We start from the raw sequence: 25095 nt of genomic DNA on the forward strand, positions 1-25095 counted from the left end.
AAGGAGAGCCATAGGCTCTCACCAGTCCCTGGTTCAAGTCAGTTCTCAGACCCATATCTCTTGGAATGAATAGAGCCAGGCATCCTGCAAGTAAGGATGCGTCAATAACTCTGCAGGAATATTCATAAATCTTCCACTTGGGCCTGCAGCTTTCCACCAGGGTACCTGCACAGTGAGAAAAGGGCACACCCAGAACTTTTGAGGATGACTGGGCATTGGCTCTGAGAGAGTGCTAATTCTTGGGGTTCCTGAATGTCACTGTGATCCATAAAAATTTAGTTAACCTCAACAAGTGTAGTTGTTTTCTCAGTTGCTGAGTATATACTTGGAATAGATTTATTCTGATAGAATCCACACTTGAACCCCATTTCTCCTGGAGGGAGTGCTATTATGATGATGAAGGACTGGAGGGAAGTCTCTGGAGTTCCTCTCTGCATCAGAACTGTAAACTAGAAGCAGTACTGATCCCTACGAAATCAAAGAGATATCAAAAACTCAAAATATCCAAGAATAGCTTTTCATATACTTTTCTTATTTAACTTGCCTCTTTGACATAAGTAGAAGACAAATGATCTTGGAGAATGATGATGGAGTAATGCAGGTTTAATTATGCATGCATTCTCCTAGAGGTGGGTGGTCTCTCAACTGGAGCACTATAGTGCCTAGCATCAGCAATACAGAGCGGGTAAAATCTGATTTTTCTATCTCAGTGAGCAGAGAACTCAGAAGCAGGTTTCTATCTACAGACGGAATACCACACAGTTTCATTGTATGCTTCATTGCTCCGTTAACATTCTGCTTCAGTAACAAGAATAGTCCACAGGGACCTTGATTATCTCACTACCTTATGGGCTATTGTTCTGGTCTACTACATTGAGGGCATTATGGTAGGACTTACAGAGCAGAAGGAGGCATGTATTCTAGATATCATGGTAGGACACAGGAATGTCATATGGTGATAGATGAAACCTATGAAAATACAATTTCTAAATATCCAATGGTCTGGAGCATGTGAAAGAGTACATCCAAAGGTAAGTCAAGTTTTTGCATCGTTTTTACTACTAAGAAATAAGCACAAACACTGATGGGTATGTTTGCATATTTCTCTGACCTATATACATGAACTGAAAGGTTGGGTGACCAGTTTACTAGCAGAGAAAAATTTGTGCCTGGTTAATCAATGGCTTTTCCCAATAGATGGCATCAGCCAGAAGTGAATGAATGCAATGATATAACCTCACTTGGCATGAAGAAGGTAAATCTGTCCAGGGGGGCAGAATAGTGAATAGTATATTTTGGGTCCACTGGGGGCCCGTAAGGAGAGAGTGCCACACACACACACACACACACACACACACACACACACACACATTCATAGGCAGAAACTCAGAAGGAATGGTGACAAGACATTGAGCAAAATTATATAGAGTAAAAATATTTGTATCTTATGTGAATATTCTCCAAAAGGCTCTATTAAGGAGAAGGTTTTTTTTTATGAGCTGAACAAGATGACCTGCCCTGGCCAATCTCTTTCCCCAGCTGCCCACTTACCTGCTCAAAGGGCTCATGAGCCATGTGGCCATGGAGGCAAGAATGCTTGGACTCAACAACATGGACTTAAACTCACTAACGCCGAGCTCTACCAAGTGCTCAATTTGTCAGCAGCAGCAATTAATGTGAGCTTCCCCACAGCCCTCATCACAGAAAGATGGACCAGCAGAGGTGAGTGGATTATATTAGACTTCTTTCATCACAAAGAAGGCACTAGAATGGACTCATATTCAGGATTTGAATGCCCCCACTTTACCTGCCATGTTTATGTAAGCCACATATTACTGCAGGCCTCATTCATCATGACCACCACAGTGCTTCTGACCAAGAAACTCATTTTATGAACTAAGGCAGTGGACTCAAAATTCAATGACCCTACCGAGCAATCAAGTAAGGTTCAACGCAGCTGGCCTTATACAATGATGGAAAGATCTACTGAAAATTTAGTTATGATACAAATGGCAAGGCAGGACCTTGTAATACTTGGATTAAGATATATTAACATACTATGACCAGCAGAAAAATGTGTTCTCTTGGCTAGAGTACATGGTTATTGGAACCAGGGAATGAAAATGGGAAGTTACTAAAAGGTAATGAGAAGGAAGACAATCTCACAAAGGCCGGGCCATTGAAGGCTCAAATCCCTCAGAAATAAAGGTCTGGATCACTTTGCCAGGTAAGGAATGCCAATTAGCAGACTTATTGGCTAAGGACAAAGGAAATATGAAATAAGTATTAGAAGAGAAAAGATATAAACACTAGCTCTTTATTTCATGTGCTCGCTAGAGATATTATAATGGTAGCATCTTCCTTTACTGTCTTCCTTGCTGTATCATGTATATCTATATGATAAAGAGCCAGGGTCGTAAAGATGGAAGGCTCAACCAGACCAGAAGTCAGTGCTGGGTTGCCGTGCACGAATTTCATGCACTAGGCCTCTAGTATTCATATATTAACTAAGTTTTTGACTTTCTACTTCCTTACTATTTTATTCAAGATATGTTGACAATAGTTAACTTTATGATTGAGTCAATAAGTTAACAAATACAGGCTGTGAATGAACTAGTAGAAGAATAAACATCACTCAGAACTAGACTTGGAGCTAGAACTTGGGACTTTGGGTTATCTCTCTTGGAGGAGATGCTGAGCACATTTCCTTGTAGTTAGGAGAGTTGTGTAGTTGGCAATAGTTTGCTATTGTTTTAAAGTTTATTAAAGAGGAAACACTTCCATGAATATTTGTAACTGGTGGCTACCCACCTCAAATTTTTGACCATCCTCTCCCTGAGTTTTGCTAACTTTCCACATCTGTAAGCCCCACTTTCCTAAGGTAAATGACAATTATTTTGCATCTCCTGGCTCACCTGCAACTAGGGTACAGCCATAGGATCTGGTTTTTCCTTGCAGAAACTTCAGAAGGAGCATCCAGGTGACAGGCAGTCAACTTCTGCTGACTGGGGGCAGCAGCTGACCCCTGGTCCTGAGCATCACAGACAGCAGCTGGAATGGTGCCTATACCACAGCTGTGTCCACCTTGAGGCTGAGGCTGTGCAGACTGCGTAGCTTCAGAACGGGGCTGTCTGGCCCTCCCACAGGTAGATCCTGTGAGCTACCTAATACCTTTAATCAGCTTCTTCTCTAAAGAGCCAGACCCATTCTGCTTAGTCTCAAGCAGAAATGGAATTAAATAAAGGCTATTAGGCAACTAAGGTTCCTGACCACAAAAGATTTTAAGCTGGAGAACTATCACATTTTGTTTTTCAAAGGCCACTTTGGCAGCAGAGGTGTAGATGAGCTGGAAGGAAAATCAGGAAGGCTGTGGCAGGAATTCAAAAGCTGTTAAGAAGGGCCTTGACCAACAAGCGACAAAGGGGAAAAAAAAAAAGAAATTAAGAAGAAAAAGACAAAGAAAAAAATGCAAAGGTGAACACGGGCTGTAAATATGCAGTTCAGCTAATTAATACATAAAAAAAAAAAAAAAAGAAATTAAGAAGAAAAAGACAAAGAAAAAAATGCAAAGGTGAACACGGGCTGTAAATATGCAGTTCAGCTAATTAATACATAAGAACAGAAACATAAATAAAAATCAAAGAGCAAGATATCTTTTTTAAATGTTGGTGTATCGGACTTGCAAAAATTAAAAACACTGGTAACACCCAATACTGGCAAGGCTAAGGGAGAAAATATTAAAGAGGTGGGATTGACAGTGAAGTCTTTTAAAAAACTTTCTTACAACATTAAGTTTTACAGAATCTACTGGAATAACATTTCAGGCGGCCTAAAAAAGATGAGATTACTAGCAAATGTCTGTGCTATGCTATTTGCTGATTAGTTTATGAACAGTCATTGTATTCCTTTATATTATATGACTAACGAAATGGCCTCACAGCCATTTATGCTATTTTTTTAGAAAGAAAAGTCAGAGCATAAAAAATTACTTTTATGAGCGTAATCAGCAAAGTTATCAGCCTTCAGCATTATGTGTTCGATATCTGTGCCATGATGAGTGAGGTACATTACTGTTACACCAATTTGGAAATGATAAAGGTAAAAAACACGTGGAAATGAGAAAAGACATCCAATTTATACAAAAGCATGAACCACCCACATTCGTCCAAACCACCAATATGGTAATATGGTAATGACAGGTCTTTCTAGTTTCAAGGATCATGAGACACAGAGCTGAACACTGAGGGGAAATAGGAAAGGCCTATGGTTAGCGGCTTTGAAATTGCTTTGAAAAAGACACTTAAGTAAGATCATTGAAGCAGCTAAGAACAGGCAGTTAGATAAATGTCTAGAGATGTCTCTGGTCCTCTGAGGAAAGAGTAAAAGGATGTATTCAGTTCCTGTTTTTTGTGCAGCTGTTAATAAACAATATAAGGTGGCGGTATATTATTGTGTCTGTGCACTTCATCCCTGCCAGTGCGTAGGGCCTAGAACATGAGGAGCCTTGGGCATCTGGGAAAAGCAGCCTTGTGGTAGAGAGGGGCAAATAAAGCCCTTACCTTTTAGAAATGAGTTACTTTAGTATGAGGTTAAGCACTACAACCAAAAGCCCAGTTATCTATTTATGCTCTTGAGTTACAAGGTGACAAAGAATCAATCTTAACCAATAAAAGGGAGGGAGAAAGGCAGGTAAACTGCTTATAACACCATTAGGACACAATATGGCAAATGTTATAAAAGTGTTAAGTGCCAGAGAGGGGGGAACTGAAGACGACTTTGGAGAAGTAATATTTGAGTTGGTTCTTAAAAGTTTTTTTAAAAAAGTCTTTCAGATAGAGAAACCTGTAAGCGCAAAGGCACAGAGGGATAAAGAATGTAGGTTTTCAGGAAATAGAAAAGAAAGCAGCAGGAGGAGACAAAGCAGGACAGGTAGGGTATGGCAGGCCCCGACCTTACTAGGAAGAGGAAAGATATAACCATGTATTTAATTTATCATTTGAACAAACACGTATAAAGTACCTACCACCAGCCAGGAAATGTGCTCCGTGGTGGAGATATAATAGATAATATAAGAGGCAGAACCTGTCTTTGGGTGGCTCATACATTTGCGGAGAGATAAGACAATAATCAAATAGTGTGAACAAAAGTTCAGAATGCTCATGGGCCTGGAACAGGGCACCTGTCAACAGGATAAGCTCCCTGAGGAATAGACTTTGAGCAGAGAGCTGAAAGAAGCATAGGAGAAGGGGAAGACAGGGGGCAAAGGGCCCAACATGAGGAGAAGAATGAAGCTTTGGAAGAAAGAAATTAAGTTTGCTGGAGTTGGATGAGGAAAAAGTGGTACAAGATGAGGCTGGAGAGGCAGCTACCCCAGGGATCTTGGTCTTCATCCTGGGAGCTTTGGGGAAATCCTGCAGAGGTGCACAGGATTAGACCTACGATTTTAAGGGATTACACCAACTGAAGTGTTGATAGCAGGTGACGCATTGGCCACAGCACATGCAAGGAAGCCAGCTAGGGGGCTGCTGCAGTTGTCCAGGTGAGGCAGGAGGATGGACTGGTTGATGGCAGCACAGAAGGGGACTGGCTAAGATGTGCACATCAAAAGACATGTTCAATTAAGAAGTAGGAAGGAGAGGAAAGATGACGCTTTCATACCAAGTTTACTTTCAAAGAGGGTCACTTAGCCATTTTTCTAAAGAAGGTTGCATTATCATCATCCTGCCTCCTCCCTATGGCAATCCTTACTATAAGGAAGGCCAGCATTCATCGTGCTGGTGGTTGCTGGTGGCTGGTGATCTCAGAAGCCTCCATGAGGCAAATAAAGGTTTCTCCTTGTTTGGAGTTGTAAGTTAAGTAAACCAAGACCAAGGCAAATGACAAACTGAGAAAATCTTTAGCAACATATACAACATACAAAGAATTAATATCCTTAAGAAGCTCTTACATGCCAATAAAAATATGCACTTTAAAATAAAAGTGATATAAAAAACCCCGAAGTTTGCAAATATGTACATCATCAGGATGTTCATTGCACCATGGTTTACCACAGTAAAAATAAAATATCAGATGCATCCAAATGTTTGACCAATAAATTAGAGAATGAACACTTATACTATGTAGTCATTAAAAATGGTGATGTGGACTCCGAATAGCCAAAACAATTTTGAAAAATTAATAACTAATCAGAAGACTCATACTTCTTAATTTCAAAACATAGTACAAAGTTATGGTAATAAAAAAGCTATGGTATTGGCTTAAAGACAAACATATAGACCAACGGAATAGAACAGAAAGCCCAGAAATAAATCCTCACATTTATGATCAAGTGATTTTCAGTAAGGGTGCAAGACTATTCCATGAGAAAAAAGACAGGCTTTTCAACAAATGATGCTGAGACAAGTGGACATCTACCTATGAAAGAATGAAATTGGACCCTCACCTTAAACCTTAAACCTTAACTCAAAATGGATCAAAGACCTAAATGTAAAAGCTAAATCTGTAAAACTCTTAGAAGTAAAAATAGGAAGAAGCTTCATGACACTGGATTTAGCAATGATTTCTTGGCTATGACATCCAAACCACAGGCAACAAAGAAGAAATAGACAAATTGGCTACATCAAAATTAAAAACATTTGTGTGTCAAAGGACACTATCAGAATAAAAAGGTAGCCCTAGTTGGTTTGGCTCAGTGGATAGAGCGTTGGCCTGTAGACCAAAGGGTCCCGGGTTCAATTCCGGTCAAGGGTACGTACCTTGGCCGCAGGCTCCTCCCAGACCCGGGCCGTGATCAGGCTCATGTGGGAGACAACCAATTGATGTGTTTCTCTCACATCGATGTTTCTCTGTCTTTCCTTCTCTCTTCTACTCTCCCTTAAAATCAATGGAAAAATATCCTCATTTGAGGATCAACAAAACAAAACAAAAAAAACAACAACAAAAGAGTTAAATTTAAAAAAGAGAGAGAGAATAAAAAGGTAACCCAGAGAATGAGAGAAATATTTGCAAGTCATGTATCTAATTAAGAGATTAATATCCAGACTATATAAAGAACTCCTATAACTCGAAAACAAAAACAAAAAAACCCAAACAACTCAATTAAGAAATAGGCAAAGGAGCCCTGGCTGGTTTGGGTCAGTGGGTAGAGCATTGGCTGGGGGACTGAAGGGTCCCAGGTTCAATTCTGGTCAAGGGCACATGCCGGGTTGCAGGCTGGATCCCAGTAGGAAGTATGCAGGAGACAGCCAATCAATGATTCTCTCTCATCATTAATGTTTCAATCTCTCTCTCCCTCTCTCTTCCTCTCTGAAATCAATAAAATACATTTTTTTAAAAATGGGCTAAGGACATAAACAGGAATTTCTCCACAGAAGATATACAAATGGCCAAGAAGCACATGAGGAGATTCTCAACATCACTCCTTATTAGGGAACTGCAAATCAAAAACACAATGAGATATCATTTCACATCTATTGGATGGCTATAATCAAAATAAGAGAAAATAAATGTTGGCAAGGTTGTGAAGAAATTGGAACCCTCATGCACTGTTGGTAAAAATGTAAAATGGTGCAGTCACTATGGAAAACAGTATGGCAGCTCCTCAAAAAAAATCAAATACAGAATTACCCAATGACCCAACAATTCCACTTCAGGTGTGGAATATACCCAAATAATTGAAAGAAAGGTCTCAACCAAATATTTGTATACTAATGTTCATAGCAACATTATTCACAATAGTCAAAGGTGGAAACAACTTAACTACCCAACTACTTCACTGACAAATGAGTAGATAAACAAAATGTGATGTATATTATTATATACAGTCATGCAATGCCTAATGACAGGGATACATTCAGAGAAATGTGTCCTTAGGTGATGCTGTCATTGTGTGAACACCACGGTGTACTTATACAAACCTACATGGTATAGCCTAATACTATAACTACATGTGCTTTACCTTTATATGACTGGCAGCACAGTAGGTTTGTTTACACCACCATCACTACAAACAAGTGAGTAATGTGTTACACTCAGAGGTTAGTGGCTATGATATCACCAGGCAACAGGAATTTTTCAGCTCCATTGTAATCTTATGGGACCATCATCAGATATGTGGTCCACCGTTGATCAAAATGTCATTATGTGGTACATGATTATATATTTATATATTAAACATATTTATTTACTAGTGGTTACCAAATATATATATATTAGTAGAATAGTGGCTGCCAGGGACTGGGGAAAGGAGTAATGAGTAATTATTATTTAATGGGTAAAGAGTTTCAGTTTAGAATGATGAGAAAGTTCTAGAGATGGACGGTGGTTATGGTAGCACAACAATGTGAACGCACTAAACACTGGTATTGTATATACTTGAAAATAGTTAAAACGGTAAGTTTTATGCTATGTATAGTTTACCATAATAAAACAAAGTTTTTAAAAATGGGGATGTACATGTCTTAAAGGACTTCTATATTATGAAAGGTAGAAAAATAGGTTACAATACTGTTTGTACAGTGAGATCACTTTTCTGTTTTAAAACAAACTTCTTGCCCGCATGAGCCCAAGAAAAGTTTTTATTTTCATCTTGGGGCTAGAGCTGTGTTCCCTATGTGTGCGGGAGGCTGGGAAACTGTGTATTTAGCTTTCTTCACTCAGCAGGAGAGGAAGGATGGGTGGCAGACCAAGCCACTGCCACAGCAGGGATGGATGTCCTGAAACCCACTCTGTCCCTTTTCCTTTTGTATCAGTTAGCAAGTGAGGCTAGCACATCTGCTCAGTGCAAAGAATGCTACAAAGATTGCAAGCTCCTATGGCTTTTCTCAAGATTTATACTACTTCTAAGCGACAAACCAGAAAGTACCATCTAAACAATATTGTTTGGGTAAACTTAATGTCTGCCTGCTTATGAGCTGTGCCAGGTAAACACTTAAGATCAAGTATCCCTTCGACGGGGGATAACACCATTCCTTTCCTAAAGAGATGTGTGCAGTAGCATAATCCAGTTCACAGTAGTCCAGCACTGTCCTCTGACTGTATTTGTACCAGAAAGAGTGCTATGAAATGCTGACTTAGTAAAAACTTAAAAACACAACGACAGGCTGGAAAGAAGTGGGCTGGGAGTCAGAAGAGCTGGGTCTGAGGACAGGTTTTGCCACTTGCCACCCGAATATTCTGTCATTCATCATGTTACTAAATCTATGTATCAGACTCTGGGCTATGTACTGGGAGGAGAAGGGAGGATGGAAGTGCCAAATATACAAGATAATCTGTCCTCAATAACAAGATATTTTATTTGGGCAAGCCCCTTCATCTTGCAGACCTTCAGCCTTTTCATCTATAACTCAGACATTACCAGTCTCAAAGTGTGATTGGGAAATAGGGTAATGATATTTCAACCTTAGTGCCCTTGATGTTCTGGGCCACATAAGGCCTTGCTGTGTGTGTGTGTTGGAGGGAGGGGAGGAGTGTTCCATGCATTATAGGATATTTAGTGGCATCCCTAGCCTCTACCCACTAGATGCCAGTAGTTCCCAGGCCACTGCTCCCACCCAGTTACGACAACTAAAACTGTCTACAGACATTACCAAATGTCCCCTGAAGCAAAATTCACCCTAGTTGAGAACCTCTGAAATCGGGTGACATATATGAAAACATTTTAAAAAGCACAAAGCTCCAAATCAAGTCAGTTTTAATGTAAATCCATTTATAAGATTACTTCTAAAAAAAACCCTTTTATAAATTTACAGTTTCCCTGGGAATGTTTTATTTTCTATTTTCATATATTTTGTCCACCATTAAAAACCCTTCAGGGCTTTTTGGCTAATTTTCTTTACCCAAACAAAGCATCTTCACTAGAACACATATTTTAAATGTATCACTTTACTAACATGACAGTCAGAGTCAAACATAATTGTCATTTCTACAAAGCAGACATTTTATCCAAAATTAAAGTGCTCTGTGCCTACCTTTTAAGGACAAGGGACTGGATCTTGTGAATTCTGTATTTGACGGCCTGTGCTGTTTACGAACTTCCAAGTACTCCTTAACTCTTGAATTAATGGTTTCTTTTAACAGTAAACAGATTTCCTATAGTAAATTAAAAAATTAGAGATAACTTTCTGATTTAATACAATGCAAAAAAAGTCAACATCATGCACATTAAAAAGTTAACAGTGAACATTTCATTTTGTTTGCTTGTTTAGTTAGCTACGAATGCTGAGAAGAATGTTTTATGTACTCATAGAGAATAGTGGAGATGCAAATTTGCTACTGAGGTTTGTGGGCCCACTCTGTGATCTGAGAAATTCATTTAAATTTTCTTTGCCTTAGTTTCACATTTCTAAAAGGAAGATAAAAACACCTCAATATAAAAATTAGAGTGCCAGCCCTGATTGGTGTGGCTAGGTTGGTTGGAGTGTACTGAATGGTTGTGTGTTCGATCCCCATTTTACCCCAAATTAAAGTGCTCTGTGCCTACCTTTTAAGGACAAGGGATGGATCTTGTGAATTCAGGGCACACAAGGGAGGCAGCCAATTGATGTATCTCTCACACTGATGTTTATCTTTATTTCCCTTGTTCCCTCTCTAAAATCAATTAAAATAATTTTTAAAAAATTATAGTGCCAAGGTGATGAAATCAGTGAGGTGAAGACTATTTTCATGTAAATATCAACCAGTTCTACTGAGACATTGAGAGCCCCAAACAAGTGCTCACAATGGCCAGACAGAAGACTGTGGACGAAGGAAGGAGCCAGGGAATATTCAGAGGGAACCCTGACACACTCAACGGGGCAGCCCCCAGGGCTTAATGTGGGGATAAATACAAGGCACAATATCACCAGATCCTCCAATTTGTTCAAGAGGAACCAGAAGCTTCTATTTTACACAAAAATTTCCCATTTTTCAAATGTGGTTCTAAAACTTAAAATCTAAACACTGCCATTCATTAGTTTCTGGCCTCAGGTTTACAGATCTACCAAAAAAGGGAAAAGCATTGAGTAGTGAATTGAATAGCAAACTGGAAATCAGTAATCTGATTTTTTCCCATACTCTTGTTGATGATACTGTATATACCCATTTGCACTATATTCACCTATTAATGATTAAAATAATTTAACTTTTCATATTTCTCTAAAGTAGATTAATATTTATTAGATAACAGAAGCTCATGGTTTTAATTCAATGTCAATATACCATACCACAGCAAATTTCTACAGCTGTCTATTGTTTTTATGTATCAATCCTATATAACAAAAGGCTAATATGCAAATCGACCAAACGGCGGAATGACCGGTCACTATGACACACACTGACCACCAGGGGGCTGACCGCCAGGGGGCAGACGCTCAATGCAGGAGATGCCCCCTGGTGGTCAGTGTGCTCCACAGGGGGAGCACCACTCAGCCAGAAGCTGGGCTCGGCGGCAGCGCTAAGCCGTTAGTTGGACATCCCCCAAGGGCTCCCGGACTGCGAGAGGGTGCAGGCTGGGCTGAAGGACCACCCCCACCACACACACACACACACACACCCACCCCCCGCTGAGTACATGAATTTCATGCACCGGGCCTCTAGTGTTATTTATGAAAAGAAAAACAAAACTTTAAAAGTACAAACATGCACTGGGAAGAAACTGTCCACATTAGCCATACTAGCAGAAAGGTATTATTTAATGTAGGAAAAGGAAAAAATGCACACTAATCTAAATTTCTTAGATTCAGACATGATGCATAAGGACTGATAATTCTGGTTCAATTCCCAAAGACTCTGAAGAAGGCTCAGAGTTGCCGAGGTCACCTCAAACCTGTTCCACTGGTTTCTTGCAATGCCATCTCAGATTAATCTCTTAGAATCTTTATAAATTAAAACAAGAACAAAGTTTTAAGTTGCTTCAGAGGGCAATGAGAGCCAAACTTGACTTTTATTGTAAACACATGTACTTCTCAAACAGTATAGAAAACACTAGATTTAACTCACAAATGTGAGTTTTTAGGTAATATGCAAAACTGGTCCCCCCTCTTCTGCTCTCATTTTGCAGCCCAAAGATGCAGTGCCTTGTGGAATACAGAAATATCCGTTTACAGTTGAGTGACTTGGCATTGTTCACACAACAGAAAGGCTGCCTTGCCTCATACTGTTGTTTTAACAATTAAAGAATTTTGCTTCACATGCAGGGTTCAACGATGACTGAGCCTGAAAATATGTCAAAGACATACATGGAAATAAGAATTGTTAAAATTTGGCCATAAATGCCCTATAAGGCTAGAACTAAAAATAGCATGACAAAAATAAAGCAAAGGCCATACACACAAACTTTCTCCCTATAGTTACGGGGCTTTCCTTCGATGAGTCAGGTTTGACAAATGGAAGGTAGACCACGTGCAATGTAGTCAAGATACCCTAGTAACAGACCACACCACACTTAGCAAAGCATTCTCTTCAGAACCAGAGCAGTGCAAGAGAAGACAAATTCCCAGTGAAACTGGAGGGGCAGATGAGAAGACCAAGTTAAAATCAATGAGCAAGAGAGATACATACAGAATCTCTAGGCTAACAGGGGCTCATGTTTGCTTTTTTAAGTTTGCACATAGAACAGTTTGAGTTCAATTGTTTGGGTACACAGACTACTTGTGCTGGACTCTAAATAAACATATGTTTAATACATGTAATTAGCTCCTTTTTCTGAAAAGGAACTGCAAATTTTTAAGACTTTTACTATATAAAGTGGCTATTAAAATGCAATCAAATTGATTGCTCATGAAATCTCAAGCATGAGATAGATGATCTAATGATGAAAAAATGAAAGCACTGAGACACTGAACATAGGATGAAGCCATATAGTACTTTTCTTGACTAGCCTTTCTCCCTACCACCCTCATTCCTCCATGTCTGTCTGTCTGTCTGTCTGTCTCTCTCTCTCTCTCTCTCTCTCTCTCTCTCTCCCCTACACACACACACACACACACACACACACACACACACACACACACACACACAGTTATCCAAGAGCAATTTTTAATGTTAGTGGACATATATTAAAGAAATTTAAAGGAACTTCGCTTTGGGAGCAAAGCCCAGCTTTTTGGCATGACTCGCCCTCTTGCAGCTGCCACTGCAGCGAGGTCTGCAGGTCCGATCGTGCACTGAGCATCTTTGCTAAGTCATGCCCTGCTGCTCAGATGTAGGTACTAGGTGGAGTGGCACAGCTGTGTGTGGCACCCTGGAAAAATCTAGCCTCACGCTTTGGCTAGGAGGTGATTCATATACCCACAGCTTTATTTTAAAGCCTTCCAAATAAACTGACTCTTGGCAAAACTGAATGAATATCAACAGAAATCTCTAAGGCTAAGGTGGTAAAGTTGGGAGAATTATAGAGGAAAATATGGATTCTAAAGTGCTGTTAATGTAAGTCAAGTCAGAAGCCTTTTGGGGGAGGTCCCCTCAGTCACTTTGGGGAATGAACTGTTTTGAATTGAATCATGGGGATGTATGTTGGTAAGCCAAAGCTTGGAATTATATGAAGGTGAGCTGTAGTAGGAGATGCTGGCCTACTAAATATTAAGTCTTGATGAGAACAAATCACACAGTTATTTACCTGAAGGGTAAATCCCATCATACAGGATCTTGTGCCTTCCTTCTCCCAGTTTCAGACCACTACATATTATGAAATTATGAAAGCAAAGTCCCCTAATAATTTTATTACCTTTTGATTGAAAATGATTTTTTAGGGAGATTTTTTTTTTCCTAGTGATCTCCAAAAGCTGACTGAAAAGTTATCACAGTAAAGGGGTGTGTGTGTGTGTGTGTGTGTGTGTGTGTGTGTGTGATTAGCACTAGTGTCTTCTCTAGGCACCATCTTTTAATAAAACTTAGTTTTATTTTTAGCTCTAAGAAGCTTTGTGACAAATGAATACCATAGACACACAAAGTGTTTAATATTTTGAAAGTTACTTAAAGGCCATTGATTGCTTCGCTGTCTGTGCTCAATAAGCAGGGATGTGAAGAAGGAAGCACAGCATGGGATGAGAGTTGATGCACCTTCTGACCCTCTTCCAAGGCAGCACTTGGGTGGGGAGCAGATACAGAGCCAGGAGTGACTCAGATAGCTCTGTGGAACCCTTTCATTGCAGATGAGGAGGCCGAGGCCAGGGAGGTCAGATATCATGCTCCCAGTCAAACAGCTATTCACTGTACTGCCTCACCATCCCTTAGCGACTGAGTGTGGTGAGAGAAGGAACGTTGTTAAACATCTCTGCACTTGTTGTCACAGGCTCATGCTAATAAAAGGATAGTGGAAGATAAAAGTGCACAAGACTGGGACTTCACACAGGTGTGAAAGATCAGCCTTGTGTGAGCTACCACACCTGCTCCAGGTGCTCGGTCCATCCTGCACAACCAATCAGATTAAAATCCCTGCTTACCTGGAATAGTCACTTTAACTTCTTCTTGTAATACTGAGTACCTCTGCCCTCAAAACAAAGAGGTAGGAATTTTCTGGTTTAAATGACAGAGTAACATATGAAATGTATGAACCTGTCATTGTCTGAAGGAAAATAAAAAAGCAAGCATATGTCTGCCATTGGGAAGATAACACCTATTTTTCAAGGATAAAATCTCACTCAATATTCTTGTCCACCAATTAAAATGAAAGATTAAGAGGGCTAATATTTCTCCTAGCAATGGCTACTTGTATTTAGATAGTGAAAAGTCTTGTGGTACCTCTTTGTTCTGTTCAGAAAACCAGCTGGTGTCTTTGTTTGATCCTTGCGGTGAGATGTGAAGATCCACCAGGACAGCAAAATCCCCGCACTGAAAGATAGCGAAGGCAGACTCAGCTCACACCCAGCAAACCATGAGAGGAAACTACACAAATTCCTATGTGGCTGCTCATGAAATAGCAATGAAGTCCACTACTAGACAGAAATGTTCATAGCAGGCAGGGCTATCAGTCATAACCTATTACTCTTTGCAAGCTTAGTATTTAAGGTAGAAATGCTAAGGAGAAATGTCATTTTAAATCAGGATAGAAAAGACAACATATTTATCTCTGGGCTATGCCTTGAGGGGGATGCCCAGGCATCCAGAGGCAATTGGAAGACGTTCAAACACTGGAGAAGTAAAATAGGTCAGAATTAGGTGGGCTCCAGGGAAGAATGATTCTGTGGACAGCCAGCAGAATTCTTTCTTCTAGCTAGGAGAGGACAAATATGTAAGCTCCTGTATTTTTAGGCAGAAAAAAGGATTGGCAGGGACAATGCATCTTGGAATAGAAATAGAAGCACGAATGGAAGTTTCATTCACACCCTACAAACTGTATACAAGGCCTGTCTTCTTTCTTATTCTACTAGAGGCCCAATGCATGAAATTCATGCAAGAGTAGGCCTTTCTTCCCCTGGGGCAGGCGGCTTCCCTCTGGCACCTGGGACCTGGGCTTCCCTCACAGCCCTGGCTTCGTGTGGAAGGTCGTCTGGAAGGACATCTGGTCTAATTAGCATATTATGCTTTTATCATTATAGATAGGCTAGTGCTGTGTGGCACTTGTGAAAAGAATGGAAATACTGTATCTGCACTGGTTAACAGGGTAGCCAATAGCCATACGGATACTGAACACTTGAAATCTAGCGATTGTGATCCAGAAGCTAAATTTTTAATTTTTATTTGGTTTTACTTTAGACAGCCACACATGGCTAGCAGCTCTGTGACATAGCTACAGACTCTGTAAAGAGCTGTAGCCTTAGAAATCCTCAACCTTATGAATAACTTCTGAGAGTCTCAGGATAACTGTGGAAGACCTACCTTAGAAAGGAATAGAAGACCAAGACTATAGGTAGAGGGTAGTCTAAGAGGCCCAGAGGGTCTGTTTGTGGCCCATAAGAAAAAACACTTTTGTACTTCTTTGGCTAACAGGTTTTGTTTGTTTTTATTTTAAATTCTGTGCAATAGGTGAAAAGAAAGTATTTTCAACTAATGGTGTGAGAATACCAACTATAAATATGGAAAAAAATAAAATGAGACCTACCTCATACCATACACAATAATTAATTTGAGATGGATCATAGACCCAAACATAAAAACCAAACTATCTTCCTGACTTTGGGGTAAGAAAAGATTTCTTAGACAGGACCCTGACCCAGAAAGCACTAAATATAGAAAACAAAATGGTTCAATTGGACTTGTCAAATTTTAAAACTTTTGGCCATCAAAAGATACCACTAACAAAAGGAATACATGTGTTATAGACTGGGAAAAAAATACTCATTAATACACATATCTGACATAAAAGATGGGCATCCATGCCCTGACCCCTGTGGCTCAGTTGGTTGAGTGTCCTCCCATGCACTGAGAGGTTGCTGGTTCGATTCCTGGTCAGGGCACATGCCCGGGTTTGCAGGCTCAATGCCCAGTAGGGGTATTGAGGGGCAAGAGAAAGCCAATCAATGTTTCTTTCTCTCCCTCTCTAAAATCAATAAAAATATATTTAAAATTTTTAAAAGATGGGCAAACAAAATATGTAAAGAACTCCTACAAATCCAAACAAACCCCACAAACAATCTCAACTTTAACAGACACTTCACAAATAAGAAAAACAAATGGCTAATAAATACATGAAAAAAGTGTTCAACATCAGTCATTAGACAAATGCAAATTAAAACCACCAAGAGATACAACTATATACCTCTGAGAATGACTACAATTAAAAAGATTGACACACCAAAACTTGGTAATGATGTGGAGCAACCCAAACTCTCACACATTGCTATTGGAAATGTAAACTGGCCAACAACTCTGAAAAATAGTTGGTCAGTTTCCTATAAACATACATTTATTGACTGACAGCCAGCAATTCCATCCTATGTATTCACCAAGAGAGATAAAACATGTGTGCACAAAAAGACTTGGAAGAAAATGCTCACAGAAGTGTTATTCATAATAGCCCAAGTCTATCTACAGGCGTATATTTATTCAGTGGATATATTCATTCAACTAGACTACTGATACACTCAACATGGACTAATCTCTAAAAAATAATGTTAAGCAAAAGAAGCCAGGCTAAAATATATATTGTAGGCTTCCATTTATATAAAGTTCTAGAATAGCAAAACTAAGTCTATGGTCAAAGCAATCAGAACAATGATTGCCATAAAATATACACAAACACATGATAAAATACATTTTTTTTTTTAAAAACAACAACCCCAAAACAGAGTAACTGCCTAGGTAGAAACTGACTGAGAACGGGCACAAGAGAACTTCATGTGGTGATGGGAATGTTAAATATCTTGATAGCATATGTGCCTAAGATCAGTTCCTTTCCTTGTCTAGAAATAATACATCAATAAACAATGCTTTTAAATGCTGAGGAAAACTATGTTCATATTTGTTAACAGTTATTTAAAATGTAAGTATTATGTCCCAGAAAATGTGTGGGTATTTTGGGGAAACCAAAGTGAAGTTCACTGGGTAATAAATCATGAGGTATGATGAAAGTTGATCTCCCCTAATGTCAAACGGTACAGTGTGACTTACTGCACTGCAGTTTAGTGTGTTGCAACAGGCATTTTATTTTAGTGAAAGAGAATCTTGAAATGGGATTAAGAAATATCAGTGGGTCACATGGTAAAGTGGAGTATTGTTTTAGGAGTGTACTGAGTTATGATGTAAAGCCCATTTCTTATTGTGGCCTGTGGTCAAAACTGTTTGAAAACCATACTCAAATATACTGTTATTTTAAAAAATTCCTTCACAACAATGATTATACATTTAACCTTTAAGGAGTATGCTGCCACCAGGTGGAGGTCTTTTGCCACAACTACATGATCTTAGCCAGGGGTTATTAACCTCTCATATGCCATGGACCTCTTTGGCAAGCTCTGAAGCTGATAAAAATTGTGATATAGTAATGTATGTACTTGTTTAAGGCATTGGCTCTTGTCAGCTAGTGGTGGATATAACTACTATAAATCCAAAGTAGTGATAAACATAAGCTATATATTCAGACTAGAGGCCTGGTGCACAAAATTAGTGCACTTGGGTGGGGGGAGCCTTAGCAGGGCCTGCACCCTCTAGCCCTCTCGCAGTCCAGGACCCCTCAGGGGATGTCCACCTGCCACAGAGGCAGGAGAAGCTCCCGCCACTGCCACTGTGCTCGCCAGCCATGAGCCCAGCTTCTGGCTGAGCGGCACTCCCCCTGTGGGAGCGCACTGACCGCCAGGGGGCAGCTCCTGTGTTGAGCAGGATCAGGCCAAAACCAGCTCTTGGACATCTCCTGAACGGCCCTGGATTGCGGGAGGGCGCAGGCCAGGCCAAGGGACCCCACCAGTGCACGATTAAGGCTGGGGAGGGATGCGGGAGATTGGCCAGCTGGGGAGGGACTGCGGGAGGGCTCCAGGGAGTGTCCAGCCCATCTCGCTCAGTCCCAATTGGCCGAACTCCAGCAGCAAGCTAACCTACCAGTCGGAGCATCTGCCCCCTGGTGGTCAGTGCACGTCATAGCAAGCGGTTGGGCGGCCTCAGCATATCATTAGCATATTATGCTTTTATTGATTGAACGGACGACCGGACACTTAAGATAATAGACTTTTATTATATAGGATATGTGCCACAACTATAATACAATATGAAAAGAGATTTGATTTCTAATGGTGACAAATATTGCTAATACTATTATGTTCTGAATACCTCACTCATAATAAAAAATACATTTATTAGAACTTGGTCAAAATAAAGGTGTTAACTTTCTTTCCCACCCAAGTTCATGGACCCTGTGAATTCTACCACAGGCCTGCTGAGGCTCCATGGGTTGCAGAATGAGAGCCCTTCCGAAGCAGTGAGGTGTGCCTCAGACATTGCTAGTGGATGCAAAATGTAATGTAACACATTGCAGCGGGTGTTCTACCCTGACTCCTCTTTGCTTCCCCTTCTTCATTAGCAAAAATAATTTTTAAAATAGTAAAAAAAAATACCATGATGCTTCAACAATCGCGACTGATACTATGTAATAGTAACTTTCTAAAGAATTAAATAGCAAGGTCCAATTTGGTATTTTCTCATCATTTTGCCACTTTGATCCCAAATAACTTAGTGTAAGTTTGATCATAAACAGACTGATTAGAATGTCTCTTTAATTTTTTTAAAATAAATCATCGTCTTACTCTGGTGCTCAAACTTTCCCAGGATTTCTGCCAGACTCAGGCACGGGGCAGGCATGCAGCCCCTCCCCCACAGCAGGCTCTCCCTCTGCAGCCAGTTCTGAGTTCCCCAGCAAGCTCTCTCCAACTCCCACACTAATCAGAGGTATTTTGCCTTTCTAAAGTTCCTGCTCTCAGAGCTTTGCTGCTGCTTTTCTCCCAGGAGTAAACAGAAGTTGGGGAAGAAAAAAAAAAGAAGCCTCTCACTGCTGCCAGGAGCACAGCCTCTCCTCCTCCTTAATTAGGAGGTTATTTCTACTCTCAGCAGATAAACTCTAGAGCTCTCTTCTTGGAGGGGGGGGGGGAGGAAGCAACACGCTAGACATCACATCTTTCTTTCTCAGGCCAGAGCTGCTCTTTAACAGGACAAAGGCCACCCAAAAGAGCTGCACCTCCCAGGCCCTGGGTTGTGAGTAAACAGACCAGGGTCTGGTCCAGCTTCTAGCCCCCTCCACCCAGAAGTTTCGGCCAAAAACCTGAGTATCAACCCTAACTCCTCCCTTTCCCTAACCCTCCACACTCACCAAGTCTCCCAGATTTTACTTCTTAAAGAGCTAAACACACCCCTCCTCTCTTTTTCTGCATCATCTCCCACTTGGAATACTAAGGCTTCTTTTGGTATCTGGAAGGGGCAACTCTCCATGCGCCTACAAGAGCAATCTCAAACATATAATGCGAGCCGTGGGCTCCTTCTGGGGCGGTGAGCATAACACACAGCCTCTAATGAGGCCCCATCTCCCACTGTCTCCCACTATCCCTCACTGCTCTTGGGTACCTGCTTTTTTGCCCTTGGCTTCCAAAGCACCTCAGTGCTCCTGTGCTTAGTGAATTCCTATGCAGCCTTGAGCCCTAGCAAGAGTGTGGGCAACTCTGGGGAACTTTTCTGAATGGCCTGTCCCGCCCTCCTCTGGATCAGGCGTATGCTTCATATGCTCACTTATTTCCCCATTTAATGGCTGGTCCCTGTAGGGGCTTCCCCTACTAGACTGTTTCCTCCTTAGTAAAGACGAGGTCCACACCTCAGTCAATCCACATTCCAGAGATTAGCACAGTACAGACTCAGACTAAGTGCTTAATATTTAATGGAAAGGCCCTGGCCAGTGATCTCAATGGTTAGAGCATCAGCCAGCCCACCCAAGGGTCTTGGGTTTAACCCTCTGAGTGCCAACCAATATCCTAGGAACTATGCTAAAATTGCCAAGGCATTTTTGCTGATTTTACAGCAGTTTAGGAAAAAAATTATGAATCACAAGTAAATGAAGTTACATATTCAAAAACTTAAGGAAACCTTTACTACATTGACATATTTAGCAATATCATCATCACTAATAAAAGCAGACTTAGAACTGGACGCCATTTTGAAGCTTTGATAGCGCTCCCGGCACTTTTGGCAAAAGACAGGAGGAGCGAGATTGCGCTCCCCGGCACTCTAGGGGTTAACTTCAGGTCACGGGCAGTTACCTGGGTTGCAGGTTAGTTCCCCACTCAGGTCAGGGCATGTGCAGAAAGCAACCAATCAATGTGTCTCTCTCTCACATTGATGTCTCTCTCTCTCTCTCTCTCAGTCTCACTTTCTAAAAAAATCAATGAAAAAAAAATACCCTTGGGTAAGGATTTTAAAAAATGTAATGAAAATGAAAGGAAGGAAGAAAATGACAGGACAAATGAGCTCTGAATTTTAGGCAAACCATAGCCTTATCTGCAAACCGAGGGCTCTGAACTCATTCTAGTGACCAGGCCACTCTGATTCAGCCCAGGACACTGATATGTCCCAGAACAACTTCCTCCCTCCTCATTCTGGAGTGGCGACAACTATGTCATCACCAGTGACAACCAGTCATTTTCCATATTTTGAAAAAAAAAGAATACAAGGATCCTAGGATTACCTCATCCTAAACCCACAGCCAACCAAGCATGTTGGTGATTTTTCCTACCTCTTCCCTAAAAATTTCAAAGCTGCGACTTAACTTGAACTATTTCCAAGTCTTCAGAGGTGGACTTGTCTTCTGATTTTACATTAAGTGTAAAATAGAAGTAAAATGCTAACATGTAGACATCACGAAAGCAGGTTCAGAACTCTGAGATATATGGAAGGTTTCCCACAATCTCTCATTCATTCATTCTCCATGGACCTTCATAGGGGGACATGGCCAGACCCCGAGGGAGGGAGGGGAGCAACAACAGAGCATTGTAGGAAGTGTGATCACAGCACACACCCAAGGGCCAGAGGTAGCCGAGTGGCAATGGTGCCTGAGGGAAGCCAGGGAAGAGGGCCTGATGTCTCAGCTAAACCCTGAGGAAGAGGGCAAACGGTGGAAGAAGAACAACAAACAGCACCCACATAGGAAAAGAGGTCCGGATGGCTTGGGGTGCTCTGGGCACAGAAGAGTTTGATCATGCAGAAGCAGAGCAACAGAGGAAGCCAACCAGGTGGGAACGTTCAGACCATAAGGAGCCCTGGATAGGCCAAGGGGGCTGATAAGACTTGTGGGCTGGAGCGCGCTCTCAGGTAGGAGTGTGGAGCATGGCCTAATGGGATGAAGTCACTGGAGCCAGCCATACAGGTTTAAAGTCACCACAAGAGTCCAAACAAGTCAATGGAAGGTGATCCTGAGGTGAAGAGGAAAGGGCAGATATGAGGGATTCTCAGAAGACAGAATCAAGAGGATGTGGCTGGGTGTGAAAGGAGGAAAAGCAAGGCTGACACCCAAGGCAAGTGAGTAGTTTCAGCCATGCCCATGAGGTTGTCCACAGGCAGCTCATCCCTATGGGTCTGTTGCAATTGTCACTAGCATTTTACACACACCTGTTCTAAGGATTTAAGGCAGTTTGGATTAAAAAGGCAAAGATTAAAAAGGAAGGAAATAAGAACAAATAAAACAGGGTAAAACCAAAATTAAGCCAGTGATAGGTTTGCACAAAATTCCCACCATAGACCTAAGCCTCTGCAACATTTGGCTCTGAGTTTGCTAGTTACAAATGTAAAAAATGAAAGGCCAGCTGGAGTCCATAAGATGAGAATGACCTGGTGCTGAGAATAACTCAATCATTCTTGATACTAAATCTAGAAAGATACTTCTGTTGAACGGCTTCATGAAAAAGCATGGCAATTATCTTCCTGGAGCATCAAATTTACTAAAAAGCTTTAGGAAGAACATGAAATACTTTCATAGCAAAACAAGTTGCATGTGTGTTATAGCATGAAATTACAAAGCCACATGGTCTTTAAAGAAAATTTAGTGCCGTTAACAGAGCACCTGTGTTCCAGGCTTGTGCTAAGCTTTACCTATAGTATTCCATGTAATCCTGGCCACTAGCCTGTGAAGGAGCACAACTACCACTCACAGTGGAATCAGAGACGGCAAGGACTCATCCAATATTACACAGGCAGTAAAGGACAGACCCAGGAATCAAATCCAGATGTTAGACTCTACACCTATTGCCATGCTTTACTCTGAAGAAATATATCCTCTGTGGAAGGAGACTCAAGATTCCCTTCCAGATTCCATGGTGGGGGCACTCTTAAGGCTGTACTTGGGAACTAGCCCCTCTTCCCTCTAAGTGCAGTGGTTCTCAACCTTCCTAATGCCTCGACCCTTTAATACAGTTCCTCATGTTGTGGTGACCCCCAACCATAAAATTATTTTCGTTGCTACTTCATAACTGTAATTTTGCTACTGTTGTGAATCGTAATGTAAATATCTGATATGCAGGATGTATTTTCAGGGGTCGCGACCCACAGGTTGAGAACCGCTGCAGGGGGAGCGATGGCAGCCATGCTTGCCCATTAGCACCAGGTGACTGAACCAAGGATTCTGAACAGGGTCCCTCAGCTTCCTTAACTGGGCAACTTGACTGCATGCTTGAAGGGAGGCACAGAGACTTCAGGTGCTGAACCTGCCACTGTGGGGTATCCTGTTGGAATAAGAGAGCAGTGCAGCGGCAAGAGCCCCACCACAGAGACACTGGGGCAGGATAAGTGGTCAGGGAGAAGACAGATGAGAAAGAAGAGGGGGAAAAAATGCAGAAGAGACCACAGCAATACCATGTGGAAGGTGGCATGGGGTAGGGTAGGAAGAGAGGTCTCTTAACATTAATACTACTCAGAGAGTTAAAGCTGAGGAAAAGTCAATGCAAATATTTCGCCAATTTAACCCCTTTGGCCTTTCCTCATTAAACTACTTGCCCAAGAAGTCCAAGCTTGCAGTTTATATTCAAGAAAAACAAACAAACAAACGAACAAAAAACACAGACCAGCATACCTTTAGAATGGCATATACAATAAACCAGCTGACGGGTCAGGGGATGGAAGAATAAAGAGTCATTCTATTGGAATACATTATATCTACTCCCAAAAACTTGCTAAGGGTGAACAAGTTGGCAATAACAAGACTTAAGATTCATTGAGCACTTGTGTACCAGATACTGTGTGTCAAGCTTTTTCGGTACCTTATTACAATTCATTCTTATGACAACCCAGAGAGGCATAGACGATGCCCACCCAGTGTTCTGGAAACACTGGGAGACTGAAGAGCTCTCTTTTTCTCTAGAACACGGTCGCCAATCTTTCGGACCTCATGGACCACCAGTGGTCCGCGGTCCACCGCTTAGCAACCGTTGCTCTAGAAGATCCCTGGTGATCAGGGCTGGCTTTTGTTTGGTGTGGTGCCTTGTCAACCTGGCAATGCTTGTCAGGCCAGGTACAAGGAACACTCTTTAGTCTTAGTAACAGAATCAGACACAGCCTTAAACCGAGATCATGGCAGCCAGAGAAAGCCCCCTGATGACATATAGGAGACTGGCCTGGCACAGAAAGTTCAAGACTGCAAATCTCTTCTGACCACTCCCCGGTTTAGGAGGGGTGCACCACTTCCCTTCTTGGGGTGTCAGTTTCCCTCTGTATAAAAAGAATGAACACAGCTAGTTCTCCGTCCATCTGCCTTCCTCTTAAGATCCTGGTTGTGCTTTGGTTTGCAACCATTTGCTTGGATTCTCTTTGTCCACAGGTTTGCCCTCCTATAAAGGTTATAAAAGAGCCACACGGAGTCTAGGCCCTTGTACTGTCTTCTTTTGGTTCACTATGGGCCACCCAAGCACAGTAGTAAAATCCGCCATCGTTTGGAATAGAGAACAGGAGGGCACATTTCCTGCTGTGCTGACTTCTGCGGCATGATTTAGACTTGGCAGCCAATGACAGCAAATGCCAGTCACATGGCTAAAAATCATGGTATAAGCCAGTGATGGCGAACCTATGACATTATGAACTCATTTTTTTGGTTGATTTTTCTTTGTTAAATGGCATTTAAATATATAAAATAAATATCAAAAATATAAGTCTTTGTTTTACTATGGTTGCAAATATCAAAAAATTTCTATATGTGACACGGCACCAGAGTTAAGTTAGGGTTTTTCAAAAAGCTGACACACCGAGCTCAAAAGGTTCGCCATCACTGAAATAGAGGAATAGGCACATTAGCCAGGATGCCATAATGTCACGACCGAACAGCAGGGACCTGAGGCTGCATGGAGCCTGGCCGGGGCAAGGGACCTCAGGCTGTGCCCCCCACCCCATGGGGCTTGATGAGGGACCTCAGGCCGTGCTCCCCATCTGGCAGGGCTTGACGGGGGACCTCAGGCCATGGCCCCAGCCTGGCAGGGCTTGACAGGAGACCTCAGGCTACACCCCTGCCCCAGCTCCAGGCCGGGAGACCTCATGCCGTGACCCCCACCCTAGTGCCAGGTCGGGGGACCTCAATAAAACAGTACAACGACGAAATGACTTAAGTGTCTGCCTGGCCTCTCTCTGGGAGGGATTACCACTCCCTCACCTGCACCCTGTCCTCAGAACAAGAAACACTGCAGATTCAAGCCCATGGTTTACAAATAAGGTTGCCTCACCTACGTACAG

General features: G+C 41.6%; 1 protein-coding gene across 2 annotated transcripts in view; it reads right to left on the reverse strand.

The window, feature by feature from the left end:
• SLX4IP (SLX4 interacting protein) overlaps positions 1-25095 on the reverse strand; it is a 189585-nt gene that overhangs the window by 60549 nt on the left and 103941 nt on the right. The window contains exons 1-3 of one of the 2 annotated variants that reach the window (XM_014546469.1): positions 22353-22358; positions 14719-14808; positions 9969-10089 (exon numbers count right to left, since the gene is read on the reverse strand). In XM_014546469.1, coding sequence (XP_014401955.1) covers positions 9969-10089; positions 14719-14808; positions 22353-22358 — 217 coding nt within the window. Of the gene's footprint in view, positions 1-9968; positions 10090-14718; positions 14809-22352; positions 22359-25095 lie in introns of those variants that run through there. The other variant, XM_014546468.1, reaches the window with a different exon arrangement.

This window comes from Myotis brandtii, unplaced genomic scaffold (genome assembly GCF_000412655.1).
Source record: "Myotis brandtii unplaced genomic scaffold, ASM41265v1 scaffold45, whole genome shotgun sequence".
Lineage (NCBI taxonomy): Eukaryota > Metazoa > Chordata > Mammalia > Chiroptera > Vespertilionidae > Myotis > Myotis brandtii.